Genomic DNA, 25,942 nt, shown 5'->3' with positions numbered 1-25,942 from the left:
CCCTGTGTGTTTAATTCCCACCAGGTACAGGCTGGTGTTAATAAGCATCAGTCAATCACTTTGAATATCCTGGGTGGATCATAAGATCTCTGGATCCCATCTGACCCAGTTCAAGGCAGGCTGAGCTGGAGAACTGCAGTACAAACTCCAGTCCACAGCTTTGGGCTCCATCTTACTATATCTTCTCTCCCATCAGACTTGGAAAGGCTGTATTTACCCTCTGAAATGGGTTAAAACTGTAGTTTCTAGTCATGTGTGGAGCTGGGTGTCTAATTATGTCCTTTCTAATGTCTAGGTTAATTGTCCCAAGGAGGATGTCTCAAGATACTGTGGGAAAGATGATGCATTGAGGAAAGCCTACCTGTTCGGGTGAGGGGGGCTCTCTGTGACCTCTTCCCAGTGTGGATGTTGGGGAAAACACTGTCAGCGATCAGTGAGGTGTCTCCATAGGAAGAGAGGAGCCCTGAGGACAGCAGTGATAGAGTTTGGTGGACAGCACCCCCAGAGAGGTCCAACACAGACACAGTAGATGCTTTGTGCTCACTGGGAAACCTCCCATCCCACCCCACGTTCCTTTGAGCAGCAGAGGGTTGTGCTGCTACGTGGAGCCATGTGAGAAGTCCTCTGCTGGCATTCCTCTGTCCCTGAGGGCTCCCACCACCGGGTCCTCCAGAGTTACACTCAGTCCACTACGTCTTGGGTCTGTTCCTAGAGAGGAACACTCTTTGGTGCTCTTCCAGTCAGTGTGGGTAGCTCACCTGCCCTGGCTGAGAAGGTGTAGCTCTCGATCTCTCTGTATGTTGTCAGCTGGAAGCTTCTCCATGTATCAGCTCCTCACTGACTGTTGTACATGTCCTGCAGAAACATTCCCTCTGCTGGTAAGGGTCTGTGGGGTGATGCTTGGTATGTAAAGACCTCCTGTCAGTCTGTGCCAGGCTTCTCATCAACAGGCCCCAGCAGCATGGCAGTGCCAGAGGTGACGTTGCTCAAACAGCTTTGCCCAGACACCTGGTCCTACCAAATCCCCACGTTCAATCCCAACATCTTCTTTCCAGCCATTCCTGCCAGCAGATACCTGGGGGATTTCAGCAGCGTGAAAATGAGCTGAGCTAACCTTCTGTGGTTCCTTTGGTGATGCTCTTTCTTCCCTCCCCAGAGGTAACGTGCTGATCAGAGAGTTCCCCACCGATGCCCTGTTTGACGTGAACTCCATAGTGGCGAACGTGTTGTTGTAAGTACAGACCAGGTACCCCAGAGTCCCCAGGCTGGAAAAGCCCTTTGAGATCATCCAGTCCAACCGTCCCTGTCCTGTGCTAAACCAGATCCCTGAGCACCTCATCTCCCCTCTGTTAAACACACCCAGGGCTGGGGACTCAGCCCCCTCCCTGGGCAGCCTGTGCCAGGCCCTGACAGCTCTGCCAGGGAAGAACTTTTCCCTCCCAGCTGAGCTGACCCTGCCCTGGGGCAGCTTGAGCCCACTGCCCCTTGTCCCATCTCCTGTCCCCTGGCTGCAGAGACCATCGCCCACCTCTCTGCACCCTCCTGGCAGGGCAGGGGAGGTGGGGAGAAGGTCTCCCCTCAGCCTCCTCTGCTCCAGGCTCAACACCCCCAGCTCCCTCAGCTGCTCCTCAGAGGATTTGCCCTCCACAGGTACATCACTGTGAAATCATTCCCTTGCCATTTCCACTTGTCATCATAAAGTTTAGCATAAACACCCCCCCCCCCCATGTATTCCAGAGGCTGCTCTCAGCCAAGCACAAGGCTGCTTCTCTCTGGGGTACAATGTGACCCTGTTACATCTTGAGATGACTCACCAGCACACATCTGGGCAGCTGTATCTGGCTGTGAACCTTCAATCTGCCAGCAAGAAGCTGGAATTTTACCTTGTTTTTCTCATCACTGTTTTTTTTTTTGCTGTAAATTTGCTCTTAAACCAGATGGTAACGAGTTTTTTCTGACTCCTCAGTGCCCTCCTCTTTAATGAAGTTAAGTATGTTGAAACACTGGCAGATCTTCAGAACATTGAGAATGAGCTGAAAGGAAGGTCCAACATGGTCTTTGCCTACGTACCAGCTACTGGGACAGCAGGTATTAACACCCTTTCACCTTTCCTCTCCTCCCAGCTCCTTTTTTTAAACTAAGGTGGAAGGGAGCAGGGGCTTCCCACCCAAAATCCTGCTGATGATGGCAAGGAAACCTGAAAGGGCCACCTAGACAGAAAGTTTTCCACCTCTGTCTTGTTCTGTTTCCAAAGGGATCAGGTGCACCAGAAGAGTTTTGCTGGGAGCACACAAACTTTTGGTGGTGGGCTTGAGAGGGAAGATAAATAGACTCATTGCTAGATGCCTGGTTAGGCAGTAGAGTGGGTTCACTCACACCACTGGGCATCAGCAGCTGGGCTCAGCTCCAGTTACTCAGTTGCCTTCCTAGTGAGTGTCTTCAGAGAGCTGTGACTCTCTCCTGAGGGTTTCCAAAAGCCTGGGCATTGGTATCTACAGCTGGGATGGGTGAAGAGGATGGTGTGGAGGAAGCTGAGGTGAGTTTGTCGTGCCTGTCCCTTTGCAGAGCACAGAGCTGTGATGGAGGTGGCCTTTGTCTATGGGACTGTCCACCAGTTTGTTCTGACAACCGAGGCAGCGCTGCTGAAAGACACTGGGTATGTCCCAACACACCCCCTGCTGTGTGCTGCTGTGAGCTGCTGTGAGCTGCTGTGAGCTGCTGTGAGCTGCTGTGAGCTGCTGTGTGCTGCTGTGAGCCGCTGTGTGCTGCTGTGAGCTGCTGTGAGCCGCTGTGTGCTGCTGTGTGCTGCTGCTGTGTGCTGCTGTGTGCTGCTGTGAGCTGCTGTGTGCTGCTGTGAGCCGCTGTGTGCTGCTGTGTGCTGCTGTGAGCTGCTGCTGTGAGCTGCTGTGTGCTGCTGTGAGCTGCTGTGAGCTGCTGTGAGCTGCTGTGTGCTGCTGTGTGCTGCTGTGTGCTGCTGTGTGCTGCTGTGTGCTGCTGTGAGCTGCTGTGTGCTGCTGTGTGCTGCTGTGAGCTGCTGTGTGCTGCTGTGAGCTGCTGTGTGCTGCTGTGAGCCGCTGTGTGCTGCTGTGTGCTGCTGTGAGCCGCTGTGAGCTGCTGTGTGCTGCTGTGTGCCGCTGTGTGCTGCTGTGTGCTGCTGTGTGCTGCTGTGTGCTGCTGTGTGCTGCCGTGAGCTGCCGTGTGCTGCCGTGTGCTGCCGTGTGCTGCCGTGTGCTGCCGTGTGCTGCTGTGTGCTGCTGTGAGCTGCTGTGAGCTGCTGTGAGCTGCTGTGTGCTGCTGTGTGCTGCTGTGAGCTGCTGTGAGCTGCTGTGTGCTGCTGTGAGCTGCTGTGAGCTGCTGTGTGCTGCTGTGTGCTGCTGTGAGCTGCTGTGTGCTGCTGTGAGCTGCTGTGTGCTGCTGTGTGCTGCTGTGAGCTGCTGTGAGCTGCTGTGTGCTGCTGTGAGCTGCTGTGTGCTGCTGTGAGCTGCTGTGAGCTGCTGTGAGCTGCTGTGTGCTGCTGTGAGCTGCTGTGTGCTGCTGTGTGCTGCTGTGAGCTGCTGTGAGCTGCTGTGTGCTGCTGTGTGCTGCTGTGAGCCGCTGTGAGCCGCTGTGTGCTGCTGTGAGCTGCTGTGTGCTGCTGTGAGCCGCTGTGTGCTGCTGTGAGCTGCTGTGTGCTGCTGTGTGCTGCTGTGAGCTGCTGTGTGCTGCTGTGTGCTGCTGTGTGCTGCTGTGTGCTGCTGTGAGCTGCTGTGAGCCGCTGTGAGCCGCTGTGAGCCGCTGTGAGCCGCAGCTGCAGCCAGGGGCTGAGCGGGAGGCAGGTGAAGGTCGCTCTGTGTGTGCAGCAGGGCCCGGCCACAGGACCAGCCCTTTCCCGCGGCACCCAGACCTTGCGGGGCCGGGATGTGCTCGGGGTAACGTGTCTGGCTGCCGCTAGATGGCACGGTTGTCATTTGGGCGAGAATTGGCCTCATTGGCTTGAAACGGGCGGGACAGGGAGCGGCCCGTCCTCGCCGGCCCGAGCAGCTTCCAGTGCCGGGGCCGCGGGGTCGGGACGCTGCCCGCAGCCCCGCGCGGACAGGCCCAGAGCCCCTGCAGCCAGAGCCCTCCCTGCGGTGGGCGTGGGGAGGGCAGTGTGACCCCCCAGGGGTGCCCCGTGGCGGTGTCGGAGCAGGAGTCGCGAAGCAAGGAACCATCCGGGGAGCAGCTGCCTCTCGCGGCTGCCTTGGGCACACCCCGGCTGCTGCTCGGGATGGCGACGTGTTCCTCGCACCACGCTGAGGCGTCACCGGGGGGTAAAAGACACGAGCGGAGCTGCAGGTTTCACCTCCCCTCCTCCTGCTCCGTCTGCACTTCAGTGTCTCGGCTCAGTGATCCCACCCGGAGAAGCTGAGTCTGTGTCTTTCTCGAGCCAGGCCGGCTGCTCCCGGGCTGGGGCCATTCACAGCTGGTGAGCCAAGGCCCATGGTTAGATGTTCACCACTGTCTGAAAGGCACCTGTACCCATCCTGAAGAGGTCCCACAGGCTTGACAAACCCTGAACTTGAGGCTCGTCTGCCCTCAAATCTGTCAGCAAACGCGTGTCGTTCTGTCAGGGTGCTTTAAAGCCGGTGGTGGATCCCTGGGTCCCCACGGGGTGTGCCTTTGCCTTCCCACAGCAGCGATGAGCCCGACGTGTCATCGCCTCGGCTGTTGTTCTGCCACTGCCAGCAAGCCACAGGCCTGGCACAGCCCTGCAAGAGGACAGCCATGGAGCAGCCCCTGACGATGCTCAACATCCACAGGCACCTCAAGCTGATGGGGGCTCCTCTGGTGGTATGACCTGGGAAGAGGGACCACCTGGGCTGGGGGCAGGAGGGCAGGTGGGGTGGGTGTGAGGATGAGGGATGGTGTGAGTGGAGGGTGAGAGTCATCCTTGTACTCATGAGTTAAATGGCAAAGCTTCCAGGGTCCAGGTGAGGAACAGGCATGGGGCTGGACAGGAGTGACAGTGAATCACGCTGCTTGGCTTGCTCAGACCTCACCAAGGAGCCCTGGCACTGATGAATGCTCCTCTGCTTGTCTGTGAGCAGGAACAGGGTGGAGTGCCCCTTGCACTGCACTGGGACATACGGCATGGCATAGAGGAGTGGAGTATTTCACTTGGAAGGGACCTACAATGACCCTCTAGTCCCACTAGTCCTGCTTCAGGGCTCGCCAGAAGTTATCGGAGATGATTAAGGGCACAGACCAAATTGCTTTTAAACACTGATGGGCATCGACCACCTCTCTAGGAAGCCTGTTCCAGCACTTGACCACCCTCTAGGCAAAGAAATGCTTCCTGATATTGAGCCTAAACCTCCCCTGATGCAGCTCTGAGCCATTCCCATGTGTTCAGTCACGGGATGCCAAGAGCTCAGCACCTCCTCCTCCACCTCCTCCACTCAGGAAGCTGTGGAGTCCCATGGGGTCACTCCTCATGCTCCTTTTCTCCAGAATGGAGAAACTCAAAGCCCTCAGCTGTTCCTTTAGGCTCCCTGCAAGAGTCTCAGCACCTTGGGGAGAGGGATATCAGTGATACATGCCTTGGGGGACGCAGGAAGCACCCTCTTACCTCCTCTTACCTCTCCTCCCCTCCCCTCTTCCCTCTTTCCTCTTCAGCAAGGCTTCACTTCCCACTGGTGACATCTCTGCCCAGCCCAAAGGATGGGTAGATGAGCTGGGAAGTCCTTCCTTCAGCCAGCCTCCTGGGTTAGGCCCGTGGAGGAAAGCACTTTGCTAAGCAGCTCTGTGCTGTCAAGAAGCAGCATGTCCAAGGCAGGAAGAGAGAAGGTGCCAACTCCAGCATGTTGTGGCCAGGATTTTCAAACTGCTCTGGGGAATGGGTGCCAGGGAAATAAAAAGTAATGAAAATTTGACATCTGGAGTTGCCAAGTCATGAAGAACATGCCTAATGAAGGCCAGGCTTTTAACAGGGAGGGTCATGACAGGTTGGAACAGTTTAACCACAGTTTGTGTGGGTTCTGCTTCAGTGGTTGTTTCAAAATGGGGGTTAGAGGCTTTTCCCTGGGGGTATCTGTGTTTCTGTGGCTTCAGAGCATGTGTTGGCTTGGGCTGTGCAAGGAGAAGAGCTGAGGCACCTTCAATGTGGTGGAGATGTGCTGCAGTGTAACCATCTCCTTTCTCCAGACAGAGGTTGCTGAGCACCCAGAGAAGGTTTCCACCGTTCACTTACAGCTTGGGCTACCACTGGTGTTCATCCTCAGCCAGAAAGAGACCTATGAGGCTGACAAGAGGACAGCAGAGTTTGTGGCCTGGCAGCTCCTGGGGAAAGCAGGAGTTGCCCTTTTATCTAGGTATTTGCTCTCAGGTGTTTTGGGGTTCTCCTTCCTTTTCGTGGTGCTTCCCAGCTCAGTTCCCCCACAGCCAGGATGACAGTTGGTGGGCTTATCCAGATCTGTGTGGGTGGATGTTAAGGAGAGGAGGTCAGGTTCAAGGACTTGTTTGGAATCAGGTTAGTTTGGTTTCAGACTGGTTGGATGTGGAGAAACGTTTGGGTCTCTTGATGGATTAGAAGTGGGAAACCAGTCAGACTTCAGCAAGGAAACCTGGGAGGAAGGCTCGTGTTCTGCCTGTGAGTTCAGGGCAGGAGGAGATCCAGTGTAGAAGGTGGGCTGTGGGTGCTGGCATGTGGAGGGGTCTGCCCTCAATAGGCGGTACCTCCCCAGTCAGTGAGGCCTCTCCCAGTTAGACCAGCATGCTTCTTGCCCAGGAGGACAGGAGACACGCCTGTGGCTGGCCACAGGGCAGCTCTGCTGTTGAGACCTGTTGCACCCCTCTGCAGTTGGCCACCAGTTCCTTGTCTCTGCTCCACAGGATGAGGTTTCACAAGGCCAAGTGCTGCACATGGGACAGAACAGCCCCCTGCAGCGCTACAGGCTGGGGGAGACTGGCTGGAGAGCTGTCAGGAGAGAAGGGCCTGGGGGTGCTGGGTGACTGCAGGCTGAACAGGAGCCAGCAGTGTGCCTGGGGAGCCAAGGGTATCCTGGCTTGTGTCAGAGCCAGCGTGGCCAGTAGGTCTGGGGAGGGGATTGTGCCCCTGGACTGGGCACTGGTGAGGCTGCAGCTCAAGTGCTGGGTCCAGTTCTGGGCCCCTCACTACAAGAAGGACATTGAGGTCCTGGAGTGTGTCCAGAGAAGGGCAGCCAGGCTGGGGAAGGGGCTGGAGGGCAAATCCTCTGAGGAGCAGCTGAGGGAGCTGGGGGTGTTGAGCCTGGAGAAGAGGAGGCTGAGGGGAGACCTTCTCCCCACCTCCCCTGCCCTGCCAGGAGGGTGCAGAGAGGTGGGCTTGTGCGCCAGGCAGGCTGAAGAGAGGGGGTGACCATGCACATCACACCATCTGACGTTCACTTTGTGTTTTGGAAGGGACCTCGTAGATACGAACGTTCTGCTCCGGTCTAACGTGGCTCTCAAGACACCAGATGAGGTTGGATGCTGAGTTCCTTTATTTCCTCGTTGGATATGGTGTTCTTCAGAAGCGTTGGGGGTGTTGCTTGGCTCTGATGTTACTTGACAGCCTTCCCAGAAGCTCAGGAGGAGGTGTCTTTCCCCAGATGCACGCACACAGTTGGAACTGCTGGAGTTTGATGCTGCAGAGCAATTATTCCTACTTAGGGAAGACAAAAGAGAGTGTTTATTTTGGGTCCAAAACATAGGGTGACGTCTCCATTGCCCCTCAAGGCAGCCAAGCTTTTGAACTGCCCAAGGTAGCAGTCCCAGTGCAACTTCCCAAAGGATTTGTTCTCATAAGCACCATTTGTCCCCTTAGGAAAGGTGTTCAGAAGGTGGAAGAGGAAATGAATGTGATACTAAGAGCAAACTATAGGCAAACAACCAGAGGTCTGTGCTGAGCTGAGGCAACCAACAGCCTCTGGCAGCGAGCTGGGAAAGGGGCAGTTAAATGAGGTTGATCAAGATGAGCTCAGCTCTGGAGGGACCTGACCCAACTTGTGAGGCAAGATTGGAATTCAGCACCGACAAATAGCCAGGGAGCACACGTTGCCCCACATTACCTGAGCTGTGACACTTGGGATACAGGATCAAACCTGAACCTGAGCATCTCCTGAGGGCTTCCCGTGCCCTGCTGAGAGACGAGCCGAGCACGTTGCCTTCCTCCCCTCAGAGCTGATGGGAGGTGCCAGCAGTTTGTCATCTCTCTCAGTTCATTAAAAAATTCATTTGCTCCAAAGTGCCTTTTGCTGAGACAGTGCCAGAACTGGTTTTAAGCTGACAAGGTCCCATTTCTGAGAAATACATCTTGCTCTCTTCTTTCCATGGGTTGGCAGCCCACGTACACTTGGGAACGCTCTCCTTTGTTCAGCTCCATGAGAGAAAAGCTGTTCTGTGCCAGTTTCCCAGGCTGTGATGGGCTGCTGTGACCCAGCCTGATTGCTGGGGAAAGGGGACAGCTGAGAGGACCCTGTACCTCCTTCACATTTGGCCACTGGGAATTTTCTTGCAGTGGTGGATCCACATTAAGATGCTGGATGCCACTCCAGGCACAGGTTCCCATACTTCCTCACAAGGAAAAGTCAGCCTGGGGTGAGAAAAACTGATGTGCAGGTGAAACTGGGCCAAAGAAGCTCCAGAAGCTCTCCTGTTTGGCAGCTTGTACCCCCAAAATAAGGACTGGGGTGATGGCACTCCATCAGCCTTGAGTTTGGTTGGTGGACAGAATAGGGAGAGGGTGCTGTTTTGTTCCCACTGAGTGATTGTGTTTCCTCCAGGGAGTGCCAATCAAATACCTGGTCTTGGAAGACACTGATGAAGTTGTAAACCTGGTGGAAGATAAGAACATGGTCAAACAAATCCAGGAGGAAGAGGAAGAGGAAGAGGAGGAGGAGGAGGAAGAGGAGGATGAAAAAGAGAGTAACAATCAAGGTATGCAACTAAAGAGTGAAAAGCTGATGGTCATTGGAGAGGAAGTGCAGCCAGCCAGCACTGCTGCAAATCCAGGGCACAGTCAGGTCACAGGTGTAGGACGTGGCTCTCTCATTCTCTGCAGATCACTGGGGTTTTGTGACTGACAGGTGTCCTTTTTAGGGGAGACACCAGGGGAAGAAAACCAGCAGCTGTTAGAGGAACAGTCACAGAGGTGCTGCCTGAAGGGCTGGGCATGCTGCTGCTTGGATGCATCCAGCTTTAGGGGCATGAAGGATTTAAAGTGCACCCAGTGCCCTCTCCTCTCCCAGCCTCAGAATTATCAGTCCCTTTGGAAAGGTTTGAGTCATGTTTTTGTAAGAGTTATTGTGGATTCACCTTCCCCAGGGAGGAGACATTGGGTCCTGCAAAGCTTCCTTGAAAAAGTGTTTGCTTTCCATGCAAAATTGGGTTGGTTTTCCAAAAAAACCCAGTGTGGGATCCTAGGGCTTCAGAGCAGTGTTCAGATCAGGGGGCAGAACGGGTGTGAGCTGGCACGAGGTGAGTCTGTGTGTCTGTCAGTGTGTCTGTGCCTCCACTCCCCCATACCAGGCAGTTACGTACCCCCTGCTCCCCGTCACCACGTCTCCTCTGGGAGCCCCCAGCTCACTAGAACATGCCCACGGGGTGGGCTTCACACCGGCTGCGGTGGGCTCTGCCCTCTGTGTGGAACCCCCTGCTCATGCACAGCTGTGGGTCTCTTGCAGATGTTCAGGATGATCAGGTGGTGGAAGCTGTTTCCAGGGACAAGAAGCGAGAGCTGCCCTTGGAGCAGGTCCTTGTCCTGACAGAGGAGACCTTCAGCTCTGCCCTCTCCGAGGCTGCCCGGGTGGTCGTGCTGTTTTATGCCAGCTGTGAGTAGGAGATGGAGCTTGGCTGTTCCTGCTTCAAGCTTTTCTTGTAGTATGGTGATCCTGAAGACAAGTTCAAATGATAAGTAATCGGCACATCCTGTCCCACAGGCCTCCACCCACCTTTAGCAATGAGATTAAATCAGTTCCTCACATTGATTGATGCTGTGTGAAGACAGTATCTGTCCATATCCATGATATCAACGTTCAGAGGCTTTTAACCTTCATTTTACAGCGCTGAATGTAGAACAAGAGGGAAAACTGATGGCATGGGCTCGTGGGATGGCCTAGGTAATCTAGTTGCTGTTTGATACAGAAGCATAAAGTCCATTTTTCCTTATTTCATTGAATGATCTGGGCTGGGAGGGACCCCAAGGATCACAGAGCTCCAACCCCCTGCCACAGGCAGGGACACCAACCTCCAGCCCTGGAGCTACACAAGGTTGCCCAGGGCCCCAGCCAACCTGGCCTTGAACACCCCCAGGGACGGGGCACCCACCCCCTCTCTGGGCAGCCCCTTCCAGCCCCTCACCACTCTCTCTGCAAAGAACTTGCCTCTACTATCTCATCTCACCCTCCCCTCCTCCAGCTTCAAAGCTCTGGAAGCTTTCTTCCAAGTCTTGCAGACTGGAAGCACTTCAGGATGCACAGGCTCATAACTGCCAGAGAGCGAGGTGGGGCTGGTGTGTGGCCGGTGTGTCCCTCAGGGCTGTGTCTCCTGTGTTTCAGGGGAGGCAGTGTCCCTGGCAGTGCTGCGGTCCTACGCCGAGGTGGCTGATCACCTGAAAGGTAAGATACCACTGGTCTGAGTTCTTTACAGCTGCCACCTACCTGCCTTGGCAGTGGGAGCCATACTGGGAAGATACTGGTGGTACCTCACTCCCTCGCTCAGAATTGACTCATTTTTTCTTCCCAAACTCTTTAAGGAAGGAATACCCACATCAGGTTGCTTAGGAAGAGTCCTTTGGCTTTTATTTAGGGATATTTCTGGTCCATTTGTGTCTCTGTACAGTCAGGGGACTGGGAATGCAGTCGCCTTCTGTTGGTGGTGTAAATTGGTGTAAAGTGGTACACACCAGCTGCCCAAACTGCCTTGCAGCTGGGATGGAGATGTTGGTGGGCACAGTGACTGCGTGATGGGGATGTTGGTGGGCACAGTGACTGAGTGGTGAGAGCCAGGGCAGAGCACCAGCAGACATGGGGTGGGCTTTGGAAGGGCAAACAGCAGGCATTGCATCATGGAAATGGGGTTGTGTTGGTGCCTCTCAGTGCCAGGTCCTGCACAGAGCAAGGACACGCACTACATGCTGCACAGCACATCAGTGTGCTGGGAGGCACATCGGATCTCCTGCCCTTAGAAGTGCTTGATCTGCAACGGGGCGGTAATTGGCCCTGGCTTTGGAGGAAAGCATGACAGGCAGGTGTGGGCAAGCCCAGCTCCACCGAGGCAGGACGGTGTCAGAGGAAGAATTTACAATGGTGGTGCCTTCAGGGCCTGGACACTGGTTTAAGTACATGGGAAGTCTTGCAGGCAGCCACAGAACTCCATAAATAACATGTGATGGTGAAGAATCTTCAACACTTATAGAGAGCACACACCAGATAGTCTGATAGGAAAGACAGGAGGTCCTTGAAGAAGGTCTGTGATGTTTCCCAAGCAGTGTAAGCCCCAATTCATCTTCATTCAGGGCGTCAGCCCCATCCCTCTATGATTGCTGGAGACAAGTGGGGCCCTCTGCACATCCATCAGGCTTACATGAGCTGAATCTCTTCCAGAGATGCCTGTGCCTGTTTTTTTCCCCCTGATGCAGGGAACACTCAGATGGTTCCATCCCCAGCTCGTTTCAACGCAGTGGGGAAGTTGTGTGGATCTGGGCCAGAGCTGTTTTGGCACCCCCAGAGGTGCCTGGTGCCTCCTCTTGTTTGTAATTCTTCACCAAGCCTCATTTCTCCTAATGACAGTGCTCCCATGGGACCGGACGCCGTGTCCCGCGGAGGATTCGTGGCTGAGCTCTCAGCAGAAGGGACATTTCTAGAGTCTGCAAGAGGACCCAGCCAGTTTTCTGGGAAGCAGATGCAGTGGGAATTGCTTACAAGAAACCCTCCTGGGAACGCTGTGGATGGAGCTGTGGTTTGGATGAACGCAGTTCTGCATTCATAGTTTGCATGAGGGGAAAGTTACCAGCAGCTTTGATCTGGCTGAAATCCCAGGAATGAACAGCAACACTCAGGGAGGGTTGTTGTTGTTGTTGTTGTTGTTGTTGTTGGAGATGTTATGGTCATTGATGGTTTGGGGTTTCTTTTAGACTCGCCAATGGTCAGATCAGCTAGAGGAGCAACCTGGGAGAGTCAGGGGATGAAACCCTGTCTCTGTGAGAGCCACTGGCCAAACTTTGGCTTCCTTGAACCATCTGATAACAGTCTCAGTACGTGGAAGCAGCCACAGGCGGATTCTCAACAGACATTAGGAACTGACTGGGGTCAGGGCCTTTCCTCTGTGATCAGTGAGGTCCCACCAAAGGCTCCCAGGCCAGACGTGACTTGTGGAATGACTCTGCTTTCCCCACCGTGGCCTCGGAGAGGACAGAGATCGGCGGCGTTAGTGGATCTGGAGGTCCTGTGCCTCTGCTTCCGAGGGAGCTTCAGCTGCAGGTAGGGCTACCAGGGCAGCTGGAAGACTGAAAAGGACAAGGGTCCCCAGGCTCTCAAGTTTGGCCAGGCTGAGGGAAGAGACACCAGCACAAGAGGCAGAAGTCTGGATCAGGAAGAAGAGCTTGGTCCTCACAGGACTGGGAATAAAGCCTCAGGCGTGGCTCTGGGGCAATCTCAGCTCCCCCAGAAGCGCTGGTATCCCTGTTGCTCTCTGGGCTGGAGCTCGCTTCTGAAGGGCTGGGAAGCCTGGACCAGCTGTCTGAGGCATGAATCACCCACGCTGGAGGCACATTTTGAGTCGCAGAACCAGGTCCCACTTCTGATGCCAATTCCCTGAGCTGAGAATGGGCCATGTGAGACCAAGCGATGGAGGAGGCTGGAGCCTGCAGCGGCCTCGTGAATCATCCGGTAACAGATGTTCAGCAGATGATCACAGAGTTACTTTTATAGCCCCCCAAGTGTTTTCCCTTTGTAGAGAGATCCAATTTAGCAAGAGATGGAGAGAAGCATCTCTCTGTCTTGCTGAACTGAGCACGTTTTCTGCTCCTGCAGCAAGAGCAGTGGCCATCACCAGTGCCACCAGTGCCACCAGCACGTGCTGCTGCAGCTCCTGTTTTCTTTGGCAAGGTGTGGATTTATGGAAGCAGCACCCCTGGGGCAGGAGAAGAGAATGTGGGAGTAAGAGGGTGCTGAGTTTCTTAGGTGTGTCACTGGCCTTTTTTCTTCAGGAGAGGAAACCAGTGCGTAAGAGCAGTGATACACTCTGATGAAAGAGAGTTCTGCTTCCCTTTTCCATGGTAGTGGAGTTGTATTTACTACTGACAAGACCCTGAGGTTGTGGTTCATACACATGAAAATCACTTGTGGGATTTAGCAGGGTATATTCTAGGAGCCTAAACCTGAAGTAAGGGTTTACAAGGTCACAGAGTCACAGAATCATTGTGTGATGCTGCCTGGGAAGTCATTTCTGCACTGGATTCCTCCTCTTGAAGTGCAGCTCTTCGGACAGAGCTTATTACTCTTGTTGTAGCCTTTGGACCACTCTCCAAGTGAGCTGTTTCTAATCCCCTCCAAAGGTTTGGAAGCTTAAGGGATTCTTGAGTTGTCTTTTTTCCTGTAGCCTTGGTGATTTGCCCTGTCCTGGTTTTGTAAGACACCTAGGATAGAGGTTCTCACTGTTGCTGGTTTTAGTAGCACCTCAAATCCCAGAACAGCAGAATTTGGGTTCTTCTCTCACCTTTTCTTCCCATCCAGCAGCTTAACAGTTACCACGGGGTCAATGAGCCTGTTGCTGAGTTACTCAGCTCCTGAAACTGCTGCTTGTCCAGTAATTAATAACATGGTTCAGATTGGGATGGGAAGAGCAACGGTCTTGTACAAGGTGTTCCTCAGGCTACATGAGGGTCCCTTGGAGATTGTGGTCACTTTTGCTACCTAATCCCCCCAGGTAGTATCCAAGTACTAAAACTCGTGTTTTAGGGACCTCAGACTAGCCTTGGAACTCAGCATTAACAAGACCTCAAAGTCCTCTTCCCATGTCAGTATTACTCAGGGTTGGGCAAGACACCCAGGCGATGTGGTAAGAGATGATGAGAACCACTCGTAGAGGATCAGAGGTGTGAAATAAATCCAGGGACAGGCTTTTTAATTCCAGATGTTATTTCAGAACCTGGAGGATGACACAAACCATTTGTGTTTTGACAACTCCTGAGCGAGTGGAATCACAGGCCCTTAGCTCTGTGCCACCTCCTGCTGCTTCTGTGTGTGTTTGACACGAGGCAGACCAGCAGCGAGCTCCTCATGGGAAGGAGCTGCAAAGCAGGACCTAAAATGAGGGTTGGAGAAAATGGTCCAGTGGGATACCAAGGAGATAGGGATAGGGATGTGGGAGAAGGTCCCCTCTGCCTTCAGCCTTGTCTGTGAGGATGCCTTGCCCATCGCTGGCTGTCACGCTTCTAACCTGTGATTAAAACCCTCCCACAGCTTCTCTGGCAAGATGACTCAGCTCTGTTTGGTTCTTGGTAGCTTGTTTTAATATTTGGACAAACCTCCCTACCTGGGAACGGGGTGTTGCTTGTCCTTGCCCAGCTGGCAACAGAGACCAGTCTCACTGTCACCTCCAGACCAGACTTTACATGCTGTAAGGTTTTGCTCTTTCTGTCTTCCAGGCAGTTTCTGATCCAGAGAAACACAGCTCTTAGGGCTTTTCCTCAGGAGATGTGTCTTCCAAACATCTCCCATCTCCAGAATCTCTTGCATCTGTTTACACCTTTCCAAAACCACATTTCCCAGCCTGACTTTCTGGACTCTGCAGAGATCCCATGGGAACAAGAGGAGCATCATTTTCCTCCCGTGTATTGCAGACACCCTTGAGAGTCCGTGAGAGCTTTGCCCTTTTCTGCAGCGCCGATGGTATCTGTGCACCCTGCTTCTCATTGCTGAATGCTGCTGTTATTGCTCTTTGACCTTCAGATTGCTTTCTGCCCCTCTGGGCTTGGGATCCTACACAGATTGGATGTGCTTCTTTCATTCCATCAGCCAGGCCTTTAATGAAAATAGCGATCAGAATCAAACCCAGGGCAGACAGAGAAGAAAGTCTGGCTGTTTTCATCTCCTGTACCCTTGAGAAATCCTCATCACCTGCCCTGACCCTGCTTTCTGAGGGCCACGTTGCCATGGTCCACCTCCCTGTGTGTACTTGTCTCTTGGTTTCATCCCATCTTTCCTGTGGACCCTGGGATCCTGTTTCAACAAATTTAGGGAAGGCTTGAAGATCTCTGAGATAGGGCATTCCTGCAGTGGGCATGGACCTTGTGTGGCCAGTGTATGGCCTCAGGACTGTACACAGCCCTGCTGTCCTTGGTCGAGCCTGAAAGTAGGTAGGAGGCAGGTTAGGTGAGGCTGGCAACCAAGGGGTGGTGGCTGGTGAGGCTGGTGATTGGTGGTGGTTCAGCTGCACAGGCTTAGCCACAGACCAGCAGCAGCAGCAGCAGGTGCTGGTCATCACCCAAGCCACAGATGAAAGGAGGGCTGATAAGGGCATGCTGGAGCTGCAGGCACTGTGTCTTGGGCTTGGGGAGGGCACACAGGGAGCCAGCCTTCATTTCTTTCCCTGCTCATCAATCCCTTGAGTGAGGCCTGTTAATAGCTGGGTTTGTACCATGGGCCAAAGTTGGACTGACTGCTCTAATTCCCAAGTGCTCTCCCTTTCCTTCTCACTTTCCTGGGACACCCCTGTCTCTTTCTTAAGGTCGTAGAATCATAGAAGTGTCTTGGTTGGAAGGGACCTTTCAGATGAGGTCCAACCCTCACCCTAACCTGCCAAAACCACCACTAAACCGTGTCCATCAGCACCACATCTACCCATCTTTTAAACCCCTCCAGGGATGGAGACTCCACCACCTCCCTGGGCAGCCCATTCCAAGGCCTAACCACCCTCTCTGGGAAGAAACATTTCCAATATCCAATCTAAACCTCCCCTGGTGCAACTTGAGGCCACTTACTCTTGGGGGGTTGGACTCAATGAGCTCTGGAGGTCCCTTCCAACCCCTACGATTCTGTGACTCATTCTGTGATTCTGTAATGCAGACATACATGATGTTGCACAAATAAGTGGAGAAGAAACTGTCTTTTACAACCATTTTTATTCAAATACTTATTATTGATGCCTATTTGTGTTCCATTCTAGGAACTGCAGGGGTTTTGCTCTCTCGGGTCAACTGCTGGGACTGGCCTGGCGTGTGCACAGAGGAGAATGTCACTCAGTTTCCCACCATCAGGATTTACAAGGAGGGAGAGGGGTCAGTGAAGTACAATGGCATGTGGGGAACCGAAGAGCTGACCAGCTTCATCATGCTGTAAGTGTCTGTTAACGAGTCCCCACGCAGCAAGATTGGCACGTCTGCTAGATGATGTTCTGGATGCTCCCAGGCCTGTGTCATGGAGCTCTGTTTTGGAAAAATAATGTCAGATCTGGTGCTAGACCTGGTTTGGTAATTAGTTTAATAACTTCTCATGCTTTTCAATGTCAGGGAACGTCTGTTCTCGGACAGTGCACCCCTCTGTTGTCCCTATGCCTCTGTCTTTGCTGGAATTCCTTCTCTGTTGTTTTTAGCAGGGATCCCAAGGATCTCAGAGTGACCAGTTAGGCTGGGGCTGTCCTCTCTTCCCCATACCCAGTGCTCTCCTAGCTAGGCATTGTCCTTCCTTCCCCAGGAGACCGATTTTTGTCTCTAGTGAGGCGTAACAGGTGTCGTGTTGTGTTGGGGTGGTGTTGTTGCAGTAGGGATTGAGGTTGCCCTGTTGTCTCTCCATCCCAAAGGTGCAGCCCATGGTGTTTCTCTGCCTTTCTACAGGAGCCGAGTTCCCTGCCCTCTGAAGCTGGCCACGGTTGAGGAAGCAGAAGGATATTTAAGAGGAGAGTTTCCATCTGAGCTGGCATCCTACCACCACACTTCAGTTCTGGGAGTGTTTAGCACAGCCACTAGTGAAGGTTAGTGTGGTACATGTGGTTTCATTCCTGGATGATTCCAGGTGCTGGGAAGTTGCTCCATGTTTGGTTCCTCCACATGGCTGTGCTCACATCACAGCCTGCCTGGCACCACCCTTTTTACTATCACGAGTAGAAAGCTGCAGGTGATTCCAGGTGTGGAACCTGAGGTCCATGTCCTGGCTCAGGGGACATCCACCTGCTGGGTATGTTCACGACACCCAGTGCAGTAGCATCCGAGAACCCTGCCAGAGCTGGGGTGTCATGCTTGGTGAAGTACAAAACAGTGATGCAAAGAAACGTTTGCACATGTCCAGCCTGGGCTCACCAAGCCACCATTTGGGCCTGTCCCATCTCCTGCCTCTTGCCTGTGAAGGCCTGGGCTCTGTCCTCTTTGTAAGCCTCCTCCAAAGTTGTTCTAGGCTACGATTACATCCTTCTTAACCTCTGACTAAAGCTGAGATCCTTCAACCTCTTCTCTTAGTCCATGTACAGCATATCACAATATGCTCCTTCTTAAAGAAAGCCCTTTTCTCTATTGTGCTACTAGATTCCTGACTCCTCCTCCTGCAAATCATAGAATCCCAGACTGGTCTGGGCTGGGAGGGACCCCAAGGGTCACAGAGCTCCAACCCCCCTGCCACAGGCAGGGACACCAACCTCCAGCCCTGGAGCTACACAAGGGTGCCCAGGGCCCCAGCCAACCTGGCCTTGAACACCCCCAGGGATGGGGCACCCACCCCCTCTCTGGGCAGCCCCTTCCAGCCCCTCACCACTCTCTCTGCAAAGAACTTCCCCCTAATATCCAATTTAAACCCCCCCTCCTTCAGCTTCACTCCATCCCCCTTGTCCTGCCATTGTCTGCCCTTTTAAAAAGTTGATTCCCCTCCTGTAGCCCCAGTCTTTGTATCCAACACCCAATCTAACACCCTTTTTTTTATAAATAACTTTTCTTTAAAAAAGCAGCAAAGCTGCAATAAAGTAAAATACAAATTTCTGACACCAAAATGAATAAGATGCAAATAACTCAAGAAAAGCCATTTTGCAATAGGTGGACACAGCCCCCAGGGCGGTGGGTACCCAGCTAGAAATGCCAAGAGAAGTTATTGGAAGGATTGTTCTGAACTCATCTGAGTTTGTTTGAATAGCCCTGGCCAGTGCTGGGGCAGCAGAGTGGGTGAAACCTGGAGTGGTGATGGTCCCCCTCCCCTGCCCGCTGCCTTGGGTGCTCTTACATGCCCCACTCTGGTATCATTCTTTGCATGCCATGGCTGTGGTCCAGCATCTGCTGGGTTTCCACAGCCTTTCTGAAAGACAGAGAAATGGACCTGAGGGCTATGGTGATTTTTCATCCAACAGTCATGTATGTGAACAAGGGAGGAGGAATAAGGTCAGTCAGGGAAGGGAACGTTGTGTCACGCTTCAGTCGGATCCCCAGTGGAGAGCTGGGACCTCCCAACACCACGGTCCCTCCCCTGGGATTTGCTGCATTTAGAAAGAGGAGAATTTTCAGATCTTCCTTCAGATCAATGTTTTGGAACTGTTTTTTTCATTTTGAAGCTCCTCTGGGGCTGTAAACCTTGGTTAAACATGAGCCAAGCTGCTTCCTCACATCAGGAGGTCTGGAGGGAATCAGCTGTGCTCAGAGGTGAGAACAAAACGAAGTGTCTGGACCCCAGCAGAAGACACTTGGTCTGTGTTCACCAGACCTGCTGCCTTCTTATGGAGGGTCTAAGCCTGTTAAATAGAGCAGAAAATCTTACCACCCTCCCGTTTCCCCTTGGTTTTCATCAACTGAGCTTCAAAACCTCCCCTCTCTCCCACATATTCTGCTCTCTGCAGTGGTGGGGCCTGGATTAGCACTGTGGTAGGACCTTGAACAAGGTGGGGATGATGAGAGGGCTTCATGGAAGGAACCTACCAGCTGGATGCCTGAGCTCAGACTCTTCCTTATACTGAAGTTTTTCCCTTCCCTTCTATGCAAATAAGCAACCTTGGAGGTTTCCAGAGCCCACAAGATTGCCTGTTCCTCAGGGCACGCTCTGTCTGCAGTCAGGAATGGCATCCACAGTCTGGGGTAACTCAGATGCCAAGGGAGATGAAATGCTTTCACCACCTGTAGCCTGAGGGGAGTTAGAACATGATGCAGGACAACCTGAGGGAGCAGAAAACCAGAGCCAGTTCTTCTGGCACCAAACCCAGCCCAGAATCAGGGAAACCACATTGCTGCTCTTATCAGCCTGCTGACTTATCTGAATTCTCAATGATTCCAGTTCCTGCTCTGACTTGAACCACCGATGCACCACGTCATTGCCGTTTCTGCTTAACTCCAACAGAGCAAGGAGATGTCTGGTTAAATAAAGCCCTGGATTCCTTCCATGGCTTGGCGTCAGAGCTATGTTAAGAAGCTCTTCAGTGGGTCTAAGCTAAAAGAGGCTTGTTGGAAAAATAATTCCTAAAATTTATTATGAAGAGGGGAACAGCATTGCTGGGGCAGTGAACGAGGATTTCCCTGGAAACATGGGAGAACTTACAGGAAAGACATTTGTTTGCTGGTGCAGGAGCAGGAATAGTGCTGAGAACTAAGAGTCTGCCCTAAACCATGCAGCAGCTGTTTAAAAATCCACGTGCACCCTGCAAAGCTCTGGTAAAATCCCTGGGCTCATCAGCATCAGGGTAAACCAAGTGAAGAAGGCGTGCGAAGATGCTACAGGTGCTGCTGGAGAGCATGGCTTTGTGAGATCCCTTTTGCTAGAGAGATGATGCTCAGATCTGGCCTCCAGAATCTCTTCAGGAGCTGTGGACCCTTCCCCACCTGAGTTTTATTCCTTCATGCTCCCAAATCCTGAGGTGAAGCTGGGGCTGTGCAGTTCACAGGCTGTGGTGGAAGGCAGCTGGGATTCCCGCTCGCAGCGGATGGTTGGGCGCAGCAGGGAATCAAAATTGTGCCCTTGGGAAGGACTAATTTTCTAGGAAATACTAGAATAACATCCTTGGAAGTGCTTCATGTCTGTTCTGGGGCTGTGTGAATTGGGGAAGGGGGGGTTGTTGCACGGGGCTGTTGAGAAATGAGGGCGGGTGAGTGTCTCTGGGTCTGGCCCAGTCCCCAAAACACGGGAACGCTTGGATGTGCCATGGGGAGGGAAGAGCTCATCAGGAATGACCCCAGTGAGAGAAGTCAGCAGGGACTCTGCTGGAGGTTTTCCTGACTTAGGAGAGAAGTCCTGCAGGAGTTCTCACTTCACTTCAGCACCTGTCAGAGTGCCGTCCTGAGCATGTTTGGATCTGAGCCCTTCCACGTCAGCCCTTCCGTGCCTTACGCCTCCCGGGCTTCCTTGTGGCCTTTTCTCCAGGGGATGGGCACGTTCACAATGGGTTTGTTGACGAAGGTCTCAGTGTTCCTTATCAGTGGGTCCTGTGGGTTGCTTTTCTTTCAACCCTGATAAAATCAAGTAAACCAAAGAGCTGGAACCCCACGTCAAACCTACCCCATCCGATGGTGGTTCCTCCGCACTGGAAGATGCACCGTGTCACCGGCTTTGTTGTATGCCTGTTATTTCCTGCCATGTCTGAACTCTCAACGAGCCACTCCTTTCAAGAGCTGAGCTTCCATTTGGAGGAGGAAACAGTGCGAAGGGAAGTTTGTGGTCCCTCCTGTTCCAGGAAAACACAATGAAAAAGAGGAGGCAAAGAACCAAAACGCTGACCCATTGCGAGCCAACCTCGGTCTGTCGAGGGCTGAGTCAGGGGTCCCAAGAGCTTGGGCTGGCCAGCTGAGACATGATGGTGAACGCCATGAGGGACACTGAACTGTATCTGAATGAGCTCATGTTGAGGTTTCAAAGCGCCACGTATCAGGGCTGTATCTGAGACGTAACCTGAATTCAGGGGAAGAAGCTGGCTTTTCTGAAGAGTGCTATTTCTCACACTTCTTAAGTCAGAACAGCCCTTGTTGTTGCTTTCGGTTGCTCAACACAGGCGGGGAGGGGTGGTGGTGTTGAAATCCGCTGCGTTTTCACCCTACCTTTGGCAGCAGCAGTTCTGATCTCTGATCTATAACCACATTTTACAAGCCCGTGCGCTGTGCCTTGCACGTTCTCGCAACGCTCGCCTCTCCCGGGGATCCAGCTGCCCAAAAACAGAGCCCATTCTGTTTTACAAGGGTGTAAACCAGCTCCAGAGTCAGCTCCATCTCCAGGCTCAGCTCTCAGTCTCCCAGCAGAGATTCAGCTGTGATGGATCAAGCGAACCCCAAACAAAACTATTTTTGCTTGTGTCACAAATAGTGTGGCCAGTAGGGCTGGGGAGGGGATTGTGCCCCTGTACCGGGCACTGGTGAGGCTGCACCTCGAGTGCTGGGTCCAGTTCTGGGCCCCTCACTACAAGAAGGACATTGAGGTCCTGGAGTGAGTCCAGAGAAGGGCAACCAGGCTGGGAAAGGGGCTGGAGGGCAAATCCTCTGAGAAGCAGCTGAGGGAGCTGGGGGTGTTCAGCCTGGAGAAGAGGAGGCTGAGGGGAGACCTTCTCCCCACCTCCCCTGCCCTGCCAGGAGGGTGCAGAGAGGTGGGCGATGGTCTCTGCAGCCAGGGGACAGGAGATGGGACAAGGGGCAATGGGCTCAAGCTGCCCCAGGGCAGGGTCAGCTCAGCTGGGAGGGAAAAGTTCTTCCCTGGCAGAGTTGTCAGGGCCTGGCACAGGCTGCCCAGGGAGGGGCTGAGTCCCCAGCCCTGGGTGTGTTTAACAGAGGGGAGATGAGGTGCTCAGGGATCTGGTTTAGCACAGGACAGGGATGGGTGGACTCGATGAGCTTAAAGGGCTTTTCCAGCTGTGTGACTCCGTGATTCTGTGAAATGTGGTTGCTTTCCTCCCCATCCTCTGCCTCTGCTTTGTGACAGCAGAGGGGCTGCCCGCTCTTCCCAGCTGCACGAAGTGATGGAGCACACGGTGTCTGTAAGCATGTAGCTTTTTTTGATCCTAGCTGGAGGCCTCCTGCTCTGAGGAACTGGATAAAACTAAAAGGCAGTTGGGGGAGAAGCTGGTTTATCTGCTGGGCTTTTACCACTACTCCAGTTAAGTCATCATTAGTCATTTGCAAAAGGTCACCTGTATTTACAAGTTTTCTATTTAGACTGATAATTGGCCTCCTGTTTCTAAGAACACTTAGCAGACCTTAAGTCCTTCGAGACATTTCTTTATCCATCAGTGCCTCTTGTCTTCCAGATCCTCTGCTCTGCCCTGATCAGGCCCCACCTGGAGTGTTGTGTCCAGTTCTGGGCTCCCTGGGATCAAACAGCCAGGGATCTCCTGGAGAGAGTCCAGAGGAGGGACAGAGATGCTGAAGGGCCTGGAGCATCTCCCCTGATGAAAGAACAGGCTGAAAGAACCGGGCCTGTTGAGCCTTGAGAAAAGAAGGCTAAGAGGGGATCTTACTAATGTTTATAAATATCTGAAGGATGGGACACAGGAGGAAATGACCAGCCTCTTTTCAATGGTTTGCAGGGACAGGACAAGGGGCGATGGGCTCAAGCTGGAGCACAGGGAGTTCCCCACCAATCTGGGGAAGAACTTCTTCCCAGTGAGGGTGAGGGAGCCCTGGGACAGGCTGCCCAGGGGGTGTGGAGTCTCCTTCTCTGGAGAGATTCCAGCTCTGTCTGGACACCGACCTGTGTGCCCTGTCCCAGGGACCCTGCTTGGGCAGGGGGTTGGACTGATGGGCTCTGGAGGTCCCTTCCAACCCCTGCAGCTCTGTGAGTCTGTGATCCTGGAAGCTCAGTGCCGGTGGCTAACGAGTAAACACTGTTCTCCTGGTAGGATCTTCCCTTCTGATCCTGTCCACCGCTGCCGACTCCTCCTCCCCCAGGCAGCAGCCGCGCGGCGCAGCCGCTCCTCGGCAGCCTCAGCGTGTTCCCAGCCGGCCGTTGTCCGGAGACTGTTTGCTTCCTGGGAGGCAGCCCACACTTCTCTCTTGATTGTTTGGTTTATTCCTCTTAATCTTTGTCTTTTTTTTCTCTTCTTTTTTGTGTTTTGTTTTTACAGCCAGGGAAGCTTTCAGAGAGGCAGGAAACATCTTAAGTGGCCACGTAAGGATGGGGATGTATCTTGAAGACGATGCTTTGGCTTTGTAAGTTGTTTCATTCTTTGGGGTGAGTCACGGAGTTGTAGGGGTTGGAAGGGACCTGCAGAGGTTATTGAGTCCAACCCCCCCTGCCAAAGCAGGGTCCCTAGGAACCAAACCAGGTTTTCTAGGAGTTCTAACTGATCTGTATTTAGTGAAAGCCAATGCCTAGAGGAAGTGTCACTGAACCACAAGTGACTTAATCCTGGAGGAAGATGATTCTGGAGGTGTAGCCCTGGCTCTGCCACCGATTTGCAGCATGTCCATGGTCATCTCATTTAGCCCTGCTGAAACAAACAGTCCTCTCCCTTCCTGCTGTTCACTCGGGGTATTTTCAGTCCTACAGCCCTGCATCCGCTGGGTTCCTCCTACAAAGAGAACCAAGCTCCTATGGAGGACAAAAACAGGCTGGAAAGTGATACTCTCTAGGTAGGATCAGTGTGTGAGCAAGAAAACAATGGTTCTGCCCTTCTCTCTCCATCAGGCAGAAGTGATGAATCATTACTTATCTCCCTCTTTCTTCAGCCCCTTCACTTTCTTGTCTCCTCTTCCCCACCCCGATGTGGCAAAAGTCCCTGCTGAGGGATGGGGAGGGGGAGCATAAGGGCATTGCTGCAGAGCCAGGGCTGTAAATGCTGGTCCTGCTCTGATCGTTGCCCCCAGTTGCCAAGAGCAGCCAAACCAGAGGCTGCTCGTGACTGCTTGGGGGCTTTCTTGGCTGGCAGTGGAGTGGGGATAGTGTCTGGGTGCTGGAAAATGGCTTGAAAGCCCTGAAATAAATGGGGTTGTTGCATAGAGCTGCCTTGGTGTGGAGCACCAAGACCAAATGGCCTTTCTTGCAGCTCTGGGAAAGGCATTACAGCCCTTTGGTCTCATCCAGCTTCCTGATGGGAACGCACTTCCTGGGGGTGTTTGCAACTGCCAGAGATGGAGAAGGAACTCCCTCTATCATTTCACCAGTTATCTTACCTCAAATGTTTTCATGGTTTTCTTTTTCCTGTTCCCCTCCCCTTCCTGAGAGCAAAAGATCCCTGTTTCCAGACAGAGCTTTGGGGAGCTGCACCCTCTTTCTGGAGGAGGAGTATCCACAGAATGTAGCTGCCTTCCTCCTGCAAATACAGGAAAAGCCACATCAAGGCTTTCTTGGTCAGCTCCTGATTGAATAGAGCATCGACTCCAGCCCTAACTTTAAGCCAAATGGGATCTACTGGGATCTGAGCATGTACTGGTCCATGCACTTAACTGTGGCATCAAGGGTCACTCCAGCAAGGGATGAAGTGCTTTGGATTAGACTGTGAGCATGCTTCAGTGCCTATAAATGCTGCTAGACCCAAGGGGAATCGCCAGCTTGTCCTGGCATCTCATTTCCATCAGGAATTAGCTGCCAAGGCAGAGTTAAAAGCCCCAGAAGGTCCTTGGCCTGTGTTTCCAGGTGTTAACAGCTGGTAATGCGAAGGTGAATTATTTTCATTGGTTTCTTACAGACATCATGTGTCTCTAGCATGTCTGATGAGACATGGGCATTTCTGTGGTACACATGGAGAAGGAAAACATGGATATCATGGTAGAGCATCTCTGTTAACTGAAAGCACCAGCCATGGTTGGGTCTCGGAGGCCAGGAGGTGCCAGGCTTGGTCAGCACTGGGGTGGGACGACAGGTACCGGAGTCACAACCGGCAGCATCAAGGTGAAAAACCTGACCCCTCCCCAAAGCTAAACGATTTTTCACCCCAAAGGATCACAGCCAAGAAAGAAGAGGGGGAAAAAATCCAGCAAAGGAGGGCAGGGAGATCTTACAAAGCAAGATCCTGATAGAAAATGCCTGTGCTCTCTTCAGCAATGAGGATGCACCTCCATCCTCCTCCTCCTCCAGCCGTGCTCTGCAGCACGCTCCCGTTCAGCTGGAATAGCTTGTACAGTTTATATATTTATATATTATATATATCTATTCATTCTGCCAAGTTTGCATTTTGGCTGTGATTTGTGGGTGAAGCTACTGTAGATGGTCATCTTCTCAACTGTAAGTAGAAAGTAAACACTTACAGGAATTCCTTGTGCAAGAGCCAGGCTCACTTCCCTTCTTGAGCAAAGAAAAACGATTCTTCAGCTAAATGCTGGAGGAGGAAATATTTGGGGCTCCCAGATCTGGGGAGAATAAGGTATACAGAACACACAAAGAATATTATTAGCAAAGCTGTTTGCTCAGCAAGCACCTGCTCAGGAGGTAACTACATGAAAAACAACAAAGGTGGGGGGGACAAAAAGCATTAAGAGAAGCTTTGAACAAAGTCATTATTTATTTCTCAAATAGTTGGATGTCACAGGCTCCTGCCAAGGGTCTGTTTGCAGATGGTTTTGATTTAAATGTGGGTCTCATATTACCCAGCAAATGCTCCTGCTGTATAAATAGAAAGCTGGCGTAAGCAACAAGACAGCCACTCGGTACCAGCACGATGGGAAGTGATTTCAGGGTAGGCTCTAGCTAATAGGTGGGGAATTTGTTGGTTTTCTGGCAGTATATTAGAAATACATCTCTATCAGAGGCTACTGACAGGTTGATCTATTAGATTTGGGCAGTGAGAGTCCTTACCTCCTCTGAGAACTGATCACAGAGTCACAGAATCACCAGGTTGGAAAAGACCTTTAAGTCCACAAACTCAGCCTCCTGTGAAGGCAGCCTGTGGAGAAGGCAGGTACAACCTCGCTCTTCCCAGGCCAGTTCAGTTTGGCTGCTTATTTTAGCTGTTCTGAATGGGATGGAGATTTGGTCACACTTGGTTTGTGTGGTTTTTTGTGGTGTTTGGTGGTTTAAGTTATCAGTGGTGGAGCAACTACTTGCTAACGACGTGGTAAAGAATGACCATGGGCTTCCCTGAGGCCATC

General features: G+C 52.7%; 1 protein-coding gene across 1 annotated transcript in view; it reads left to right on the top strand.

Annotated features, from left to right (window-relative positions):
- Nucleotides 1-25,942, top strand: part of TXNDC16 (thioredoxin domain containing 16) — a 39,295-nt gene that overhangs the window by 5,183 nt on the left and 8,170 nt on the right. Inside the window, exons 4-16 of the mRNA XM_084270757.1 lie at nucleotides 296-369; nucleotides 1,157-1,231; nucleotides 1,967-2,088; nucleotides 2,566-2,656; nucleotides 4,653-4,809; nucleotides 6,163-6,329; nucleotides 7,399-7,459; nucleotides 8,760-8,901; nucleotides 9,660-9,806; nucleotides 10,533-10,592; nucleotides 16,144-16,312; nucleotides 16,811-16,947; nucleotides 22,981-23,065. Coding sequence (XP_084126883.1) covers nucleotides 296-369; nucleotides 1,157-1,231; nucleotides 1,967-2,088; nucleotides 2,566-2,656; nucleotides 4,653-4,809; nucleotides 6,163-6,329; nucleotides 7,399-7,459; nucleotides 8,760-8,901; nucleotides 9,660-9,806; nucleotides 10,533-10,592; nucleotides 16,144-16,312; nucleotides 16,811-16,947; nucleotides 22,981-23,065 — 1,487 coding nt within the window. The remainder of the gene's footprint in view (nucleotides 1-295; nucleotides 370-1,156; nucleotides 1,232-1,966; nucleotides 2,089-2,565; nucleotides 2,657-4,652; nucleotides 4,810-6,162; nucleotides 6,330-7,398; nucleotides 7,460-8,759; nucleotides 8,902-9,659; nucleotides 9,807-10,532; nucleotides 10,593-16,143; nucleotides 16,313-16,810; nucleotides 16,948-22,980; nucleotides 23,066-25,942) is intronic.

The sequence above is a fragment of the Gallinula chloropus genome (genome assembly GCF_964237585.1).
Source record: "Gallinula chloropus genome assembly, chromosome: 14".
Lineage (NCBI taxonomy): Eukaryota > Metazoa > Chordata > Aves > Gruiformes > Rallidae > Gallinula > Gallinula chloropus.
This window is presented reverse-complemented; position numbering and strand designations above follow the sequence as displayed.